We start from the raw sequence: 15929 nt of genomic DNA on the forward strand, positions 1-15929 counted from the left end.
CACATCACTACAGTCCCTGTAGGACAGAGAATTTTGGAAAGTGCTACTTTAATGCACTCTCCTTAATAAAGCTTATCTGGACTTTAAAGAAGTTGGTTGAGACTCTTAGATTTTCTTCATGTAATAAGCAGTTCATCAAAAGTACTTGGCTGTAAACAAGAGTGCTTCAGCAGTGCAGTTGTTACTCTTGATATTGGGTTGACACCAGAGAGAATGGCATGCAAGCTTGCGGTTGATACCAAACAGTCAGTATTTTGCATAAAGAGACGATTGACGGTCTTTATTAACCTAAGTTAGAAATAAAGACCAGATATGAAGTCAGCTAACCATATGGACTTAGTAGCAAACTGAAATGAAAAGTAACTTCTACCATTTTAAAACAGAAACAGAGAAAGTTTTGAAGTGTATCTTTATAAACCCTAGATGCACCAGCCTTCTGAAACCTAAGTATTTTCTCATCCAGTTTAGACTTGCCCTATCTGCTAACCAAGGGCAAGATAATAGTCTCAAACTGTGGCAAGAGTCAGGAGTCTTCCTATTTGTGCCTGTTTTTCCTACTGTGGTTATATTTCACATCTGGACTACTTGTAATCATCTGCAGATGGCCTCTTGGCTTTTGTGGTATCCTCCTAGCACTGTTCAATGTAAATCCAACTGGATTTGCAGCAGTCTTTTAGTTGAAACAGAAAATGTTCTTGGGGACAAAGATACCATTACGAAAAACACTTGCATGTTTTACTCCAGTTATTCACTTGAGAAATCTTTGATTCTAATTTACTTAATTTTTAAAACCTGGAATTTTAAGAACAGATTGGATTCTAACAAAGTAGTTTGGTGTAGTTTTTTTCTGTGGGCTGGGAAAGACTTGCATGTAAGGGGAGCTGTCTTTCAGTGGTGCATGGTCATCTTATGTACTGATGGAAAATCAACTCACTGTGGTTTCTTTCTTTACTCTTCAGTCTTGAAGATTTAAAATTTCTTTTGTGATTTAGTTTCTTTTAGGCATGCTGTCGTTCTGGAGGTAGTTTCCAGGGTAGACGCAGGGGTAACCAGACTGCATTATCTTTTAAATCTTCTTAAAAATAAGCATCTTATTTCATGTAAGAAAAATAATTTTAGAACTGAATTTGGAAAGATTAGATTGGAATTGCCTCAAATCCAATTAAGCCACACTGCATGGACGTGCTGGGAATATAAATGCAATTACTGTAAATTTGTACAAACTGATTTGTTGCATTATCTTGCTAATCTAACATACGGTACTTTTTGTGTCCATATTGCAGACGGCAACTCCAAACTAACATGGCAGTCAGACTGTGTGATGTGGCTTCTCTGCTTAGAAGTGGTTCGTGGGCAGCAGAGCCTTGGACTGGGGTCTGTGGGACTTTTTTTAAATTCCGTAGGCTACTTTTTTTACATGTTAATAGTGCTGAGGCCATACCAAAGTCTTTTAATCTTCCATTTGGAATGCTAACTTGTATGTTCCATTATAGGCTGTAGGTTGTGTTCTTATTCTGTGATAGCCTAGAGCACACTGACATACCAAGACAACTTTTTCTATAATATGGTGATCTCGTGTAGAAATTATACTGCAGTGGCTTGCCTGCTTTCTAATGTCAATTAGATTTTAGTACTAATTCAAAATACCCGGTGGATAATTGAAGAGGAGTATTGTACTAAAATGGTTTTGGTATGGTCTGAATACTAAGTTGCAGTAACTTTGAAAACCTGTATACTTTGTGTTTATGATTACTATCTTAAAAGTATATTTACCAGTCTTATTCTAAGAAATTGTTCGAAAACTGTAAATTTATCTCAAACTATTTTTCTGAGTGAAAAATATTTAGTGCTTTATGCTTTGTCTTTTATGAACAGTTCTATTCAACCTATCAATGGGATATGCATTATTTGTAAAACATATTAGTATCACTTTATTCAGAGCAGATGGTTCTGTAGCTGAGAAATGCTGTAATTTTCAGCACACACAGGCTACTGCAGCTGTTCACTTGAATGCTGGCTTAGGATCCTGTTCTTGCCACCTGAACATGAAAATAAATGTGCAATTAAGTGAGAATTGTTTGTTGTTCTTGCTAAATCCTGCTAATTTTGATCAGGGAACACTTCAAATTTGAGAGTAAAAGACAAAAAGGGGAAAATAGCAATCCTAGAGAGCCTCAGTTGCAGCACGGCATTTGTGGCTACTAGCTCTACGAGATATGTTAGTCTTTTGAAAAGTAATTTATCTTAATTGTGATCATCTACTTTATCATCTTTTCAGTGGACTTGTTTCATCAGTGCCAGGAGCAGGTTATCCCTTGGAGTTTGTCACAAGAGAAGAAAACGTCATTCCAGTTGCAGCTCTTCAGAGAAACTAGATCACGCTTTTTTAGTAAATGTTCTTAGCAGATGCATCCCTTTTTTGCATTGTGCTGAAGTAACCTCTTGTAAAATACTTCTGTATGCAGAACATAGAAATGTGTTCCCAGTAATGTCTGAAATGTACTTTTAGAAACTCAACTTTTACCCCCTCTCATATTTTTAGGGAGTTCAATTATGCACTCCCTGAGCATAGTTGACCTAATCAGCTCTTTGGGTATGCATTGACTGCATATTGTGCTTTAAACTCGACTATTAGTGCAGAACCTTCAGAGGTCCTGATGCTACACTGTGATTTTACAGGAGGCTTTTGTGTGAGAACTCCTCCCTGCACTTAATTATGAGGTTGGATTTCAGTGATTGATGGATTTCTTTAGTAAAGTTCTTGCTAAGTCTTGCTTCTGTATTGAAATGTGTGTCACTGGAGAATTAACTTAGTAATTTTCTCTTGAATGTTGTCCCTGAATAGTTGGACTACCCTCTCAAAGAGGGTAGGCTGCCCAAATCTTGGATATTAGGCTGCCTTTAAAAATCCACTGTATTTACCAACTATTGCCATTCAGTCACTGACTGAGATATCAGAGAGCCTTTTGTATATGTGGCAGCTGGTGACAAATACTTGTGTACAAGTACAGTCCTCCAAATTACTTCTGCTGCATCTTGCAGTCATACGGTCAGTTACTTTGGGGTGAGACAGAATCATAGAATGGTTTGAGTTGAAAGGTACTCTAAAGATCATCTAACTCTAATGCACTTTGCCATGAGCAGGGACACCTTCCACTAGACCAGGTTGGTCAAAGCCCCATCCAACCTGACTGTAAACATTTGCAGGGACGGGGCATCCACAGCCTCTCTGGGCAACCTGTACCAGTGCCTCACCACTGTCACAGTAAAGAATTTCTCCATAATATCTAGTCTAAACCTACTCTGTTACAGTTTGAAGCCATTTCCCCTTGTCCTGTCACTACAGGACCTTGTAAAAGTCCCTCTCCATGTTTCTTGCAGGCTCCCTTTAGGTACTGGAAGGCCACAGTAAGGTCACCTGGAAGCCTTCTCTTCTCCAGGCTGAACAACCCCCATTCTCTCAGCCTTTACTTGTAGGAGAGGTGCTCCATCCCTCTGATCACCTTGGTGGCCTCCTCTGGACTTGCTCCAACAGGTCGATGTCCTTCCTGTGGTGTTGACTGAGGACCCCAGAGCTACATTCAGCACTCAAAGTGGGGTCTCACCAGAGTGGAGTAGAAGAGCAGAATCCCCTCACTTGACCTGCTGGCTATGATTCTTTTGATGGAGCCAAGAACACACTTCCTGAGCTGCAAGTGCACATTGTTGGATCATATCCAGCCTTATCCACCAGCACCCCCAAGTCCTTCTTGGCAGGGCTGCTTTTGATCTTTTGATCTGTTTATCCTCCAGCCTGTATTGATGCTCGGAGTTGCCCTGACCCCACCGCAGCACCTTGCACTTGGCCTTGCTGAACCTGATATTACCATGGGCCCAATCTTCCAGCTTGACAAGGTCCTTCTCGATGACATCCCATCCTTCAAGTGTGGCAGCTGCACCACTTAGCTTGATGTCATCTGCAAGCTTGATGAGGGTGCCCTTGATCCCTTTGTCTGTGTTATTGATGAAGACATTGAATGAGACTGGTTGGGGTGTGGACCCCTGAAGGACACCACTTGTCACTGATGTCCATCGAGACTGAGCCATTTACCAGTATCCTCTGGATGCAACTATCCAACCACTTTCTTCTCCATTTAACAGTCCACCCATCAGTTATCTCCACTTTAGAGATCAGGATGTTGCGGGGTGCAAAGCCTGTGTCAAAGGTCCATATAGATGATGGACATCTGTAGCCCTTCCCCTGTCCACTGATGCAGTGACTACATCATAAAAGGCCTCTTGGTTGGTCAGGCAGGAATTGTGCTTGGTGAAGTTGTGCTGGCCGTCTCCAGTTACTTCCTCTTTCTCCCTGTGTCTTAGCATAACTTCTAGGAAGATCTGTTCTGTGTTCTTCCAAGGCATAGAGCAGTTCTTGGAGTGGTGATCACTCCCTTATTTTGGTGTGTAAAAGTAAAAGATTCAAATTTGGATGTTTTCAGAGTTCAAGGGAGGGAAGAACTGAGAACCAGGAATTGTCAGTTTAGTCAAATAAAAGCATTTAGAAACCTAATTCCAACCTGTGGTGACAGAGGTTTGACATAGATGTTGACAAGGAAAAGTATGTTTTTCATTCCAGCACATTTACGTATCCTCTAAGTATCTCTTTAAAGTACTAATCTTGATTTCTGTTACTGCTTATGAGAATTATACTCAGGATACAGTTAATACCCACCTTTCTGAAAACAGTCAGATACTACCACCTTAAAAGCTGCATTTCATGTTGTTTCAGTAACCAGCTGTAAGTTTATAGAAATTATTACCCTTGCAACAGGCCAATTCTACTTGGTAACTTCTATAATAGAAAGGCTGTAATGCCCCTAAACACAGGGAGTGGCAGAGGATGGAAACTTAAGCTTTGAGTGTTGATGTCATTGAGTGAGCTTCTAGAAGATACACTTCATTTGTCTGCAAGTTTTTAAAGTATTGCCTTGACTAACACTTAACATCCTTCTGTATTGATGGGGAGGGGTTTTTTGCGTGTATAGGCATTATATGGCCTTGGCAGTACCGTTTCTGCATAGTGATAGGTCTTATATTGCTGTCTGGACTCTCTTACTGTATAGTAAAGTAGGAGGTTTGATGCTTCTTGTTTTCTGTGTTTTTCAGCAGGTAATTGCTGCCATGGAAACACAGCTGTCTAACGGACCAACTTGTAATAACACAGCCCATGGTTCAACCACCATAAACAATTGCTCGTCACCAGTTGATTCTGGGAACACAGAAGACAGCAAGACCAATTTAATAGTCAACTACCTTCCACAAAACATGACACAAGAGGAACTGAAGAGCCTGTTTGGCAGCATTGGGGAGATAGAATCCTGCAAGCTTGTCAGGGACAAAATAACAGGTATGTTGGTTTTGGAGTTTTCAGAATCTTTTCATTTTTCCAGGCAGTGAACTGTCAAATGGTGTTTTACAATTCTCTTAAGTCATGGAATAAAGGCAGAAGAAACCAATGCTGATATTGCTAGTCAGAAGGACTTAAGATTAATTTTTTAATCATATACACCAACATTAAGAGGATGTATTTGTATTTCATCCAGGTTTTTGTTAGTGCTATAAGTGCTAACAGGACATTTGAAGCTGAGCTTTTGAGCCTTTGGAAAGATGACTCAGATGTGGAAAAGCAGATTTTTATCCAAGGTTTCCTTGAGTTTTAATTCAACCTCATTGGAGTTAGATTTTAGCCCTAATTGATGCAAAACTTCCTTTTTCAGGGATGCAGGTAATTGTACCTGAAACTTGTACCTTGGAGAAAGGGCAGATTACCTTACTTGGGAGGTAAAGCTGATTTTGCATTGCAGCACTTCAACAATTTCTTTAGAATGTACAGTTGAATCAATATATGCTCTTTGACTTCCTTCTAATTGAATTGTCTCTGACTTCTGTGCTGCTGGATGAAGGTGGCTTTGCCTCCCCTTCGGCTCTCTATGACCAGTGCTTCTTACTGATTTGTTCTTAAGATGTTAGGTAGTGGAATGGGTAAATCTGTAAAATATCCTGCTTCAACGTGGTAGTCTGGGATACTGAAATCGCTGCTTTTTAGTCCTTCTGGGTTGACAAAGCCTCAAACTAATCTCTGCTCTTCAGTGTGAAGAATACCGAATGTTTTAGGGAATGCCAAAGAAACTAGGCTGGGCTGATGCTACAACCTTCTGCCTTCAGGTGGGGGCTGGTTGATGCAGAAAACAAGCCTATTTTCTTTATAGGTCATGACTTCAGTGCTTTTAAGCAAAAGGTCCTTTACTTATTTCCTGACCTTTTGTTCTGGGAGTGGAAGGCTGTAACAGATACTTCATCAGCTGCTGGGATGGCTGTTCAAAGTGTTTAGTCTCTGTCTTGCAGATCTCAGTTCACATATTTAACATTCCTTATTAAACTTCCTTAAGAATGACGTGCTTCTCCCAATTAAGAGGCTGTTGCAGGCCCAAAGAACTGAGTCTCAAAGTCTTAATGATCAATGGCCAAATCACCATGTCCTTATATTATGGTTTTGATGTTTTGTATGCTAGAAGTGCACATTGCTGATGCATAATTTCAAAGGAGTCCTTATCTGGGAATGGAGCAAGACTTAATTGTAGACCTCTTGTTTTAAGGTGGGATATTTTCTGTATAGCATGAAGTGATGCCTAAGAAGGATCCTGAATTCACAGGAAAACTTTGTGGAAATGACATTCTCAGTAGCTGAGAACTCCAGAATTGGAACTATTGGAGATAGAGCTGGCTTTATTACTTTACCAGAAAGCAACTCCTCAGCTTTGAGCCATAATTTCAGCTGCCAGGAAAAATACTGCATCAGTCTTGTTCCAAAAGGCTTTAATATTATAAGTGAGATTAAGAAATGTGGTGTCTTGCCTTATAACTGCATTGGGAGCAATACTTCTGATTTAAGTAGCCTGGAGCAAGATTACCTTTTGTTTGTGGATGCTGAGGAGAAAACTCTATAGCTTCAGTCCTGTTCTTACTCATTTCCAGGTTTTCTACAGAGTTCTTGAAAAGCAAATTTTTTTTCCTTCTAAATTCAGAACAGGGGTTGTAACCAGGTTTCTGTGAAGAAAAAGATTTTGCATGAATTTCAGAATTTTATTGGTTTGATTCCTGTGTTAAAGCAGAAGTTTTTTTCCTCCTTAAATGAACTACCATGAGTACTAGATACTTTTTGAGTACCTTTAAATGATGAGAAATTTAGGGACGCATAGAAGGTGATATATATTTTTATGCTGGCAGCATCACCAAGGTCTGGTATGGCTTGTCTCTACCACTCCAGGCCTACTAGTGTGCAGACAGAGTGGAGTTTGCTGGTGGCAGCACACAGCAGCCAGTCCAGTCTTGGCCTTGGTGTAGACCATCCTGCAAGCTTGTTTTCAGAGACTGTTTCACTTTCTGGGGACTGTCACTGGTGAGCAGGGCCAACAATAGGGAAGAAGAAAGCACAACCCACTGATCACTGGGGCAGAGATCAACTTGGTTACCCAAAAGGGCATCTAGTGGGACCATGTGGAGCTGTGATCTCTGCAGCTATGCCCAGTTAGCAGCCACAGTCCTGTCCTGAGAGTCAGTTACTCCTGCCATGGTTAACTGGATCACCAATGCTATGTGCTGAAATTTAGAGGAGTCAAGGACAGTTACTTCATCTCATTAGAGCATCCTGTGAATTTGAACCAAACTTTTTCCCATCCTATTATTGAATACTTACTCTGTGGTTACATCTGCAACACTGGAGTGCATTTAAGACTGCATTATTGTAGAATCACAGAATGTTTTGGATTGGAAGGGACCTTAATGAGCATCTGATTGCTACCCCCTGCCATGGGTAGGGGCAGCTCTCACTAGAGATGGAAGTGCCCCAGTTACTTAAAGCTGTCTGCACACTTTAGGATTGAGTTGAGTTGAACTTGAAGCCCTTCCTGCGTCTGGAAAACCTAGTTGAGGCAAAGGAGGCACCCTGGAGTTCACTTACTAATTTCATGTGAGCAGTCTGAAGTCCTGCTTATAAAAGGCAATTCCAGTAGTTTCAGTAATGCTTTTTCCATGGAGTACAATTTGTTAGAACATCTTAGTTGTGTCAACCAATGGTTATAGTTCCTTTCAGTGTACTGCCAACATAAAGTTTGTGTCCCTTATTGATTTTTAGCTAAGGGTTTACTTGTGAAGGGGGTAGGGGAGAACCTCAGAAGGTTCCTGCTGGTCATCTCGAAGCATGCACCTCGATGGGCACAACTTGCTGTTGGGGCAACACTAGCAGCTGAGGTGGAGTTTACTTTCTCTATTAAAAGAAAAACACTGAAAGTGCTATCATTAAGAATTAAAATAGCTGTTTTGTTGTTTTACTGAAGGTAAACGAAACATTGATATTAATGAAGATTTTAAAGGGTGCTGAACAAGAGTCTCTTCACTTGATAATCCCATTGGCAACATAAATGATAAGTGGGTCATGAAGGTCACTTATCTTCACTTGCTAACCAGAGAAACTGTTTGGAATGAGTCATTGTGCCTACATATTTTAGATACATTAACCCTTATGTGCTTTTGACTAATGTAGGTGTATGTAAATACAAATTACAAAACTCCCAAATGAACTAATTATAGTTGTACAATAGATGGGAGACCCTGGTCTCAACAAAGCATCATAACTGAATTCTGATCAGCCACTCTAGGTGGCTGTTTAATTCAGTTTAAATGCTTCTACATATTTAAAGGCAGCAGAGACAACAGTTATCATATAATGATAACATTTTACATAATCTAATGTTAAGCATGCATGCATAATTATAAAAAATAAGCTAAAAAGACTCTAAAATTAGTTGGGGAAGAGGGTAAAGTTGGTTGAAATTCAGTTACCTGAACTGCCCTTGTGCAAGCACCTGAAAGCACAAGCTTTCCATTAGCATGAGACAGATGGGTTTAGTAGCTTTTGACAAAATATGGGACAGTAATAATTACCACTTAATAGTTACCTTAGTATGACAAACTACATTTTGTAGGCCTACTTTTCTGAAACTTGAATATAGGTAAAAATGTGATGAATGTGGTATCCTTATAAAAGAACACGGGGTTTTTTTTTTGGCTCCCACTGCTTTTAGTGCATGTTCAGTTGTACATGTGGAAGATAAATGCATAATTTTCACATTGTGGAATAATCTCCACGTTTTCAGGTATTTACCTCTTTGTCATTCACCCAGTAGTGTTTATGGAGTTGTTAGCTAAACTGAAACTTGTGGAATTCAGACTCTAATTTCAGAAAGCAGCTGGTGACTTAAATTTGGGGAAGTGTCTTAGTTTTCTTGGCTTAGAACAGAATTCCTGTACTGTTCTCAAAATAATCATATGCTCATAAAATATGTAACTTATTTGATCTAAAAGAGAACCTTTTTATTAATAGGTTTGGTTTTCTTTTCTCTTTGACTGTGTTTGAAGTAGTAATAATGCTTATATGTGTATTTGATTTGCAGTTCAGCATGCTGGCTCATTCTATCTAGAAAAAGAGGCAGGATATATTTAGAGACCTAGCCAAGAACAGTGTAGCACATCTGTAGACTTGTGTGGTAGACTTGTGTGGTCGTGAAACTGTGGTACTAGACTGTGCCATTTAGTGTGAGGAGACAGGTACTCCATACCTGAAGGCTTCTTTTTGTATCACTTCCTGCTGCCAAAATTTCAACCATCTCTGACTGAAGATAAATCTACTTCAGGACATTCTTGCTGATCACTGTTATGTGGGCATTTCTTTCAAACTTGATCCAACTGCCTTACTGTGAAGCTTACATGTTGGTTGAAAGCCTGATCCTCTTACACATCTTCTCCCAAAATACCTGTGCTCCTGCTTGGACTGTGACTGGCAACTATCTGTCATGTGGTAGGGTTTCTTTATGGTTGACATTACAGCCTCACAGAGTACAATTCTTCAGATCTTACTATGTGACCCTTAAAAAATTTCATAGACATTTACAGTCTAGAGTATTGTAGTCTAGTCTCCAGTACACTGTGAGGAACAGTTGTGTAGAGGAAGGGTCATGTTTCTGTGTCCTGTCCTGTCAGCTTTAGTCTTATGGAAACAGGTGTACCTTATTTAATTTTGCAGATTTCTTCTTATCCTCTGAAAATTATTTTTCAGATCCTTTGAAGTGTTGTTTCATACCTGTTCTGCATATAACGCAGATATAAAATGCAACACACAATTGAAGAGGTTTCTAGAACTGTAGTTTAAAAAAACTGCCTGGAAGTTGAGCACTTCCAGAAGATTGTACTTATGTTTGCAACTGAAGTTTGTACGGAAAGCTTCAGTTGTTAACATGGAAATTTCTCTTGCATATTCTGTTTTCATTGAAGTAGCACGGTAATAAATGCAAAGGATTCTGGGTTGGTCACAAAAATAGAAAAAAAACCGTATGGAGTTGGACGTGATGTCATCAAAGCGCGTGTATGTTGTTCACCATGGTAACATTGGTCGTAATTTAGTGTATGTCATGTATATGCATATAGTCAGTGCAGTGTTAGGAGACTGTGTTGTAGTATCTGTGCTGTCAGATACTTGGTTATGGAGCACTCTCCTGCAGTGCAGAGAAACTGAGGAAACACTTGAGACAGGGCTGAATTACAGTCTGCCCGAACAGCTGAGACCATGAGTGGGAAAAGGATTTTTCTTTCTGTAGGTTAGGTGCACTGTTTCAGCAGAGCATGGGTGAAACACTGATGGCTCTTATGCTTGCTGTGACTTTTACAGCAATCTCTTGGTAGTCAAGGGAAAGCTGTTTGTGTCCTGAGTGGAAGCAATATGAAGTGTGTTGTTTGACTGGCTGCTTGAATCTAGAATATATGAAACTTATTAACCTGTGTAGTGTTCTCTACCTGTATCATACCAGTGTAAATGTTAGTGTCTGGCAAGAGCAGAGCTGTTGGAAACCTATGCTAGGCTGGCAGTTTCTTTCAAGTCTCTTGTCACTGTTACTTTGAGCAGTGTTAGCTTTCTCTTGAACCCTAAATATTTTACTTACCTTAATGCAAGACTAGTTCTAGGGTATTTAAACTAGACTTTCAGGAATATGGGCAAAAAGTATGGTCATATACTTATGCCTTAAGCTGAGACTTTTAATCTGAGACTTGTTGCTGCCTTAATGTAGGAGACAAACTTGGCAGGTCATTTTCCTTTTTCTTGATGTCCCAGAGGAAGCTAGAGGAGAAAAAAACCCATGACATGTCTGTGAAGCGGCTTAGTCTTCCAAGTTACTTTATTTGGAATGTAGAAAGTTTTAAGCAGTCCCATGACAAGGAAAGAAAAAAGAAATTTTTGAGGATGGTAGGGCAGTGAGTAGCTGGAATTTCAGGTATTTGCTTGTATGGTACCAGTGCCTAATACAGGGAGGACCGCATGAATGAACAGTGCTGCAACTTTTGTCACTTGGCAAAAGAGCTTTGCTAGTCTTGTGAAACACCCCAGCAGTTACTCCAGTGTGTTTGATATTTTCAGTCCTCTAGCACTCTAATCCATCAGATGTTTTTGCAAGGTTTTGAATGCACTTGGATGGGAGAGTAGAGTAATTTGGCAGTTAAAGGAGGAACTAGTTGAAGCTGCCTGCTCTTTTTGGTGTGCTGAGTCTGTGAGATGCAGGGGTACTTGCTAGCTACTGCTAAGTGGTGTGTTCTGAGATAAGGAATGAGTTTTGTCAGCCTGACAGTAGGACAGGGATGTGGACAAAAAGTGTTGCCTGGCAAACTGTGTCTTGCCAGCAGAATGCCTTGTGCAGAACTTGACTAAAATCAACAATAAAACCAAGTGGCATTGGAGGCAAGCTTGAATTTATATATAGTGACTGTTTGATCTCTTCTCTGGAGCAACTTCCTTTAAGACCTTGAAGCATAGATTTTCGGGGGGGGGGCATGAAAGAGTTGTTCTTAACATCACTTTCTTAATTTTCGAGATAGTACATGTTTTCAACTCTGCAGATGTTAAAATGCAGTCTCTGATGTGGCCTGGGGACTTGGTGTGCTGTAGCACAAAGTTAATAAATAATTTTGAATTTTGTGTGCTTGTTGGAGAAAAGTGCAGGAAGAGTGTTGGTCTACTTAACCATCTTGGGTGGTTAAAGTACTGTCCTATTCAGACTGCAGGAACAGTCCTGAAGGAGTTAGGTTTCAAACAAGCCTTATGTGTGGATCCAGAGCCCTGGATCTCCCTTTAATAGTCTTAAATCTGTTAAGGGAGATTGGAATTAAATGTTCTGTAAGATCCTTTCCAACCCTGGCCATTCTGTGATTCTGTGAAGATTCTGTGAGACTGTATCCTGTAGTTACTTTTCTCTGATTCTGCATATTGCTATTTAATGTTATTGAAAAGGATTTAGCAGCATTTACTGTGCCTTTTCATAGCAAACTGCTTGATTTATTGCACTTTGCATGTCTCCTGGAAATGAGTCATATAAACAGGTGAGGATTAAGAAAATTGTTTCATCTTGTGTATGCAAGATAGAACCTGATTGTCTTTGCACTTACACATGCTTTTCACTGTTCCGCAGGCACAACGCTGTTTTGACCTGTCAGAAGTTTATAGGCTTTGTTTTTACAAGTAAAAAAAGGTAGAAAAGTCCTGTTTGACTAAACCTACATGCTCGGTTCCAGGGATTCATTCTTACTGCCAACGTTGCAGATGCAAGCTATTTGTAAAATGATTGTTCATACGTATATTAAGCTGAGTTAATGGGCTGATCTCAAGGTACAGCATAAGCAGGGACTTAATGGTTTAAAAATGGAACTCTTTTTCTATGACTGAATACGGTTAGGGGTCTTTCTGAATGTAGTGAATTAGAACATCTTCGTTAAATCGCTCTACACCAAGCACTGTGCTTTTTAATGGGGATTATTGTGATACACATTCTCTTGCACTTTTCTGCAAACAGATTCACTCTTGTCAGTGGTTACGATAACTTCCAAGAAGCCTATGAAAATCTTGGGTCTTGAAAACTGGCATTAATCCTATAGTGATGGGGAGTAGCTTGTGTGTTTTCAGCAAAGGTAGTGCTCTTTGCTTCCACACTGGGAATCACCTGGCTGCCTGTCTGGCATATTTTATCACTGCTCACCCTTTCATATGTTTTTGTAGGTATGTATTGCTGTTATGTCATAGTGATTTTAGGCCAACTGTTTGAAAAAATGTTAATTCTAGTGGAAGCTAGTGTGTGTTAGAGACTCAGTGATCTGAAGTTTTTACAGTGTAAGTGCCTTTCAGGGTAACTGTGCTCCGAGATTAGAGCAAAGTATTTATAATAATGAAGGCATGATTCAGTGAAGTCTAACCTTGATTTGGGTACACCTGCACACCCTGAAGCCCTTTCACTCCAAAGATGTGGTGTGAAGTATAAGGACTGGATAGAAAGTAGATACTTCCTTTCAGCCTGCACAGGCTGAGTGGTAAGTGGTAAGACTTCAAGGTGCAGATGTTTTTAACGGGTTCATGATTGGTCCATTATGTGTTGATGCAACCAGTATATTGAGTTACAGAAGCAAGACCTTAACACACATACAAGGAACTTTCTTCAGCTTCATGTATTTATTTTCTATAAAATATATGTATATCTACATCTTATTTTCTTTTATCACGGTACACTTCAACTGTCTCTTACAATGAAAACTTGCCAGATTCCCATTATGGTTTTCTATACTATTGTCTATGGAATTTTTGTCTTCCTGGAGTATACCAAGTCAGAGTAGAGGTAACTAGAAGGCTGTAGAATGCAACAGAAGGAAGCAGAATATGCAAACTTCTGGTTTTAGTGACCTGATGCTTTAATCCACAATAAAGAGAAAATATCTGATAGGACTTAGATCCTGCATTTCGTTTTATGCCTTTAGCAGTTTCTGTAAATGTACAGCAGTTATCAAAGGCACAGCCATGTTAGCTTCAAGATTTCTACACTATTGACCAGCTGTTTCAGTTACTGTGTAGCTACCTTTTTCTTTCTTATTTGAGACATTTGGTAGAACTGAATAAAACAGAAAGATATTTGTAATCTGAATTCTTTCCTGTCTTTTGACTTTTTGGAGCTATTGAAGGTAAAAGTTGCTAGCTTTCTCCTGGTCTTTCTAGTACCTGTGGCTTCATGCAGGTTAAGCCAAAGCCCTTTTTGAAATGCACTTGTAGCCTAATAATGCTGCACAATGGTAATGAAGTTTTGCATCTATAGCAAGATGCAGTGATTATCCCCCATCCCCCCTCCTCCCCACCCCGTTTTAAAATTAAAAAAAAAAAAAAAAAATGCCTTACCGAAAAATTTTGCTGTGTTTGTGTAAGAATTAGCTTGTGGAGACATACTTGAGTTTCAAGTAATGAAAACAGCTTTTCTCAGCATATTCTTTTCTTATGTGTATTTACCAATTGCAAGGAGAAATGTTTTTTTCTTGCTACTCAGTCTTGCAGATTAGTAGTTGTTCTTGTTTGTTAATTAGAGCTGTTAAAACTGAAAGGATAGTCCTTTGGAAATACGTGGGAGGACTGACTTTTTGAGTTGACAGTTAAGACTTATGTGAGGGAAAGAAAGGATGTTTTGAGTACAATTTATCACTTTGTTACTGTTTTTCAATCATCACTAAGGACCAGAAAAAAAAAAACCACCATACAAAGCAATACTGGAAGTTAGCTTCTGAAAAATGTTCCCTAGAAGAGGGAAATATTTTTCAAAGTTGGGATCATAGCATGTTTCAGGAAATCTTTCAAAGCTCTGAGATTAAGTAGCAAATAGAGTCTGAAAGAAACAAAACAACTCCCGCAAAATAGTATATGTTACTGTGAAGTTTGGGAAAAGAATTTATGTTCAAGTATGTTCTGGTTTCAGCTGGGAAAGAATTCATTTTTCTCACTGGGTGTTACAGTGCTGTGTTTTGGAATCAGTATGAGAATAATGTTGATAGCATACTGATGTTTTTGCTTTTGCAGAGCAGCGCTTACCCTGAGTCAAGGACTGTTCAGTCTCTTGCTCTGCCAGTGAGCAGGTGTTGGGAGCATAGCCAGGATAGGGGACCTGAACCAGCCAAAGGGGGATATTCCACACCATAGAACCTCATGTGCAGAGTATAAATTGGAGGAGCTACCTGGAGTGGGGGCCGATCACATTTAGGGGACAGGATTTGGCATCAACCAGCAGGTGATGAGCAGTTGTGTTATCCATCACTTCTTTTTCTCGAGGTTTATCTCCTTTTTCCTTTAGTGCCATTAATATATTTTACTTTGTTTCAGTTATTAAACTGTTCTTCACTTACAAGTTGTTTTTTTTTTTTATTCTCCTCCCCATGTCAGGATGAGTGAGTGGCTGCTTATTGTTTAGTTACCAGCTGGGTTTAAACCACAACAAGGTTTTACACCAGTTTTATACTTGGATGAACAAATTACTTCAGGTTTTGAAACACCTCAGCAGTAGAACAAAGTGCTTTATGTCTACTTGCCTATTTAAGGTGACTGGGTGTTACAGTAGGGCAAAATATTTAACACTGCTGGCTGTATTCCTGACAATTGACTGTAAAAGACAAAACTCTAGGTGCCTAAAACACGTTACTACTAAATGTGGTAAAAATTAAAGGGTAAAGCTAACTTTATATCTGACCCTTTGAAAGTCATTCTATAGATTCTATAGATCCCTCTCCTGAAATACTTTGGCACCATATTAAAAACAGCATCCTGCAGTCCTCTGAAGAATCCTTGGGGTTCTCCTTCAAGAAGAACAAGGACTGGTTTGATGAAAACAATCAAGAGATCCAGGAATTGTTGAGGAAGAAGAGATCCACTCACCAAGCACACCTTGCACTGCCATCCTGTCACATAAGAAAAGCAGCCTTTCGTCTTGCATGCAGCAAGCTCCAGCAGAAACTCCATGAAGTGGTGGATCAATCTAGCTGAAAAAACA

The 15929-nt window shown here is 39.6% G+C and overlaps 1 protein-coding gene across 7 annotated transcripts in view; it reads left to right on the top strand.

Moving 5' to 3' along the window:
- ELAVL2 (ELAV like RNA binding protein 2) overlaps positions 1 to 15929 on the top strand; it is a 110787-nt gene that overhangs the window by 65021 nt on the left and 29837 nt on the right. For 3 of the 7 annotated variants that reach the window (XM_027721990.2, XM_027721994.2, XM_027721992.2), the window contains exon 2: positions 5146 to 5386. In XM_027721990.2, coding sequence (XP_027577791.1) covers positions 5146 to 5386 — 241 coding nt within the window. Of the gene's footprint in view, positions 1 to 1283; positions 1375 to 5145; positions 5387 to 15929 lie in introns of those variants that run through there. The other 4 variants (XM_027721998.2, XM_027721983.2, XM_027721988.2 and 1 more) reach the window with 2 other exon arrangements.

Source organism: Pipra filicauda, unplaced genomic scaffold (genome assembly GCF_003945595.2).
Source record: "Pipra filicauda isolate LSUMZ 115617 unplaced genomic scaffold, ASM394559v2 scaffold194_size2289513_pilon, whole genome shotgun sequence".
Lineage (NCBI taxonomy): Eukaryota > Metazoa > Chordata > Aves > Passeriformes > Pipridae > Pipra > Pipra filicauda.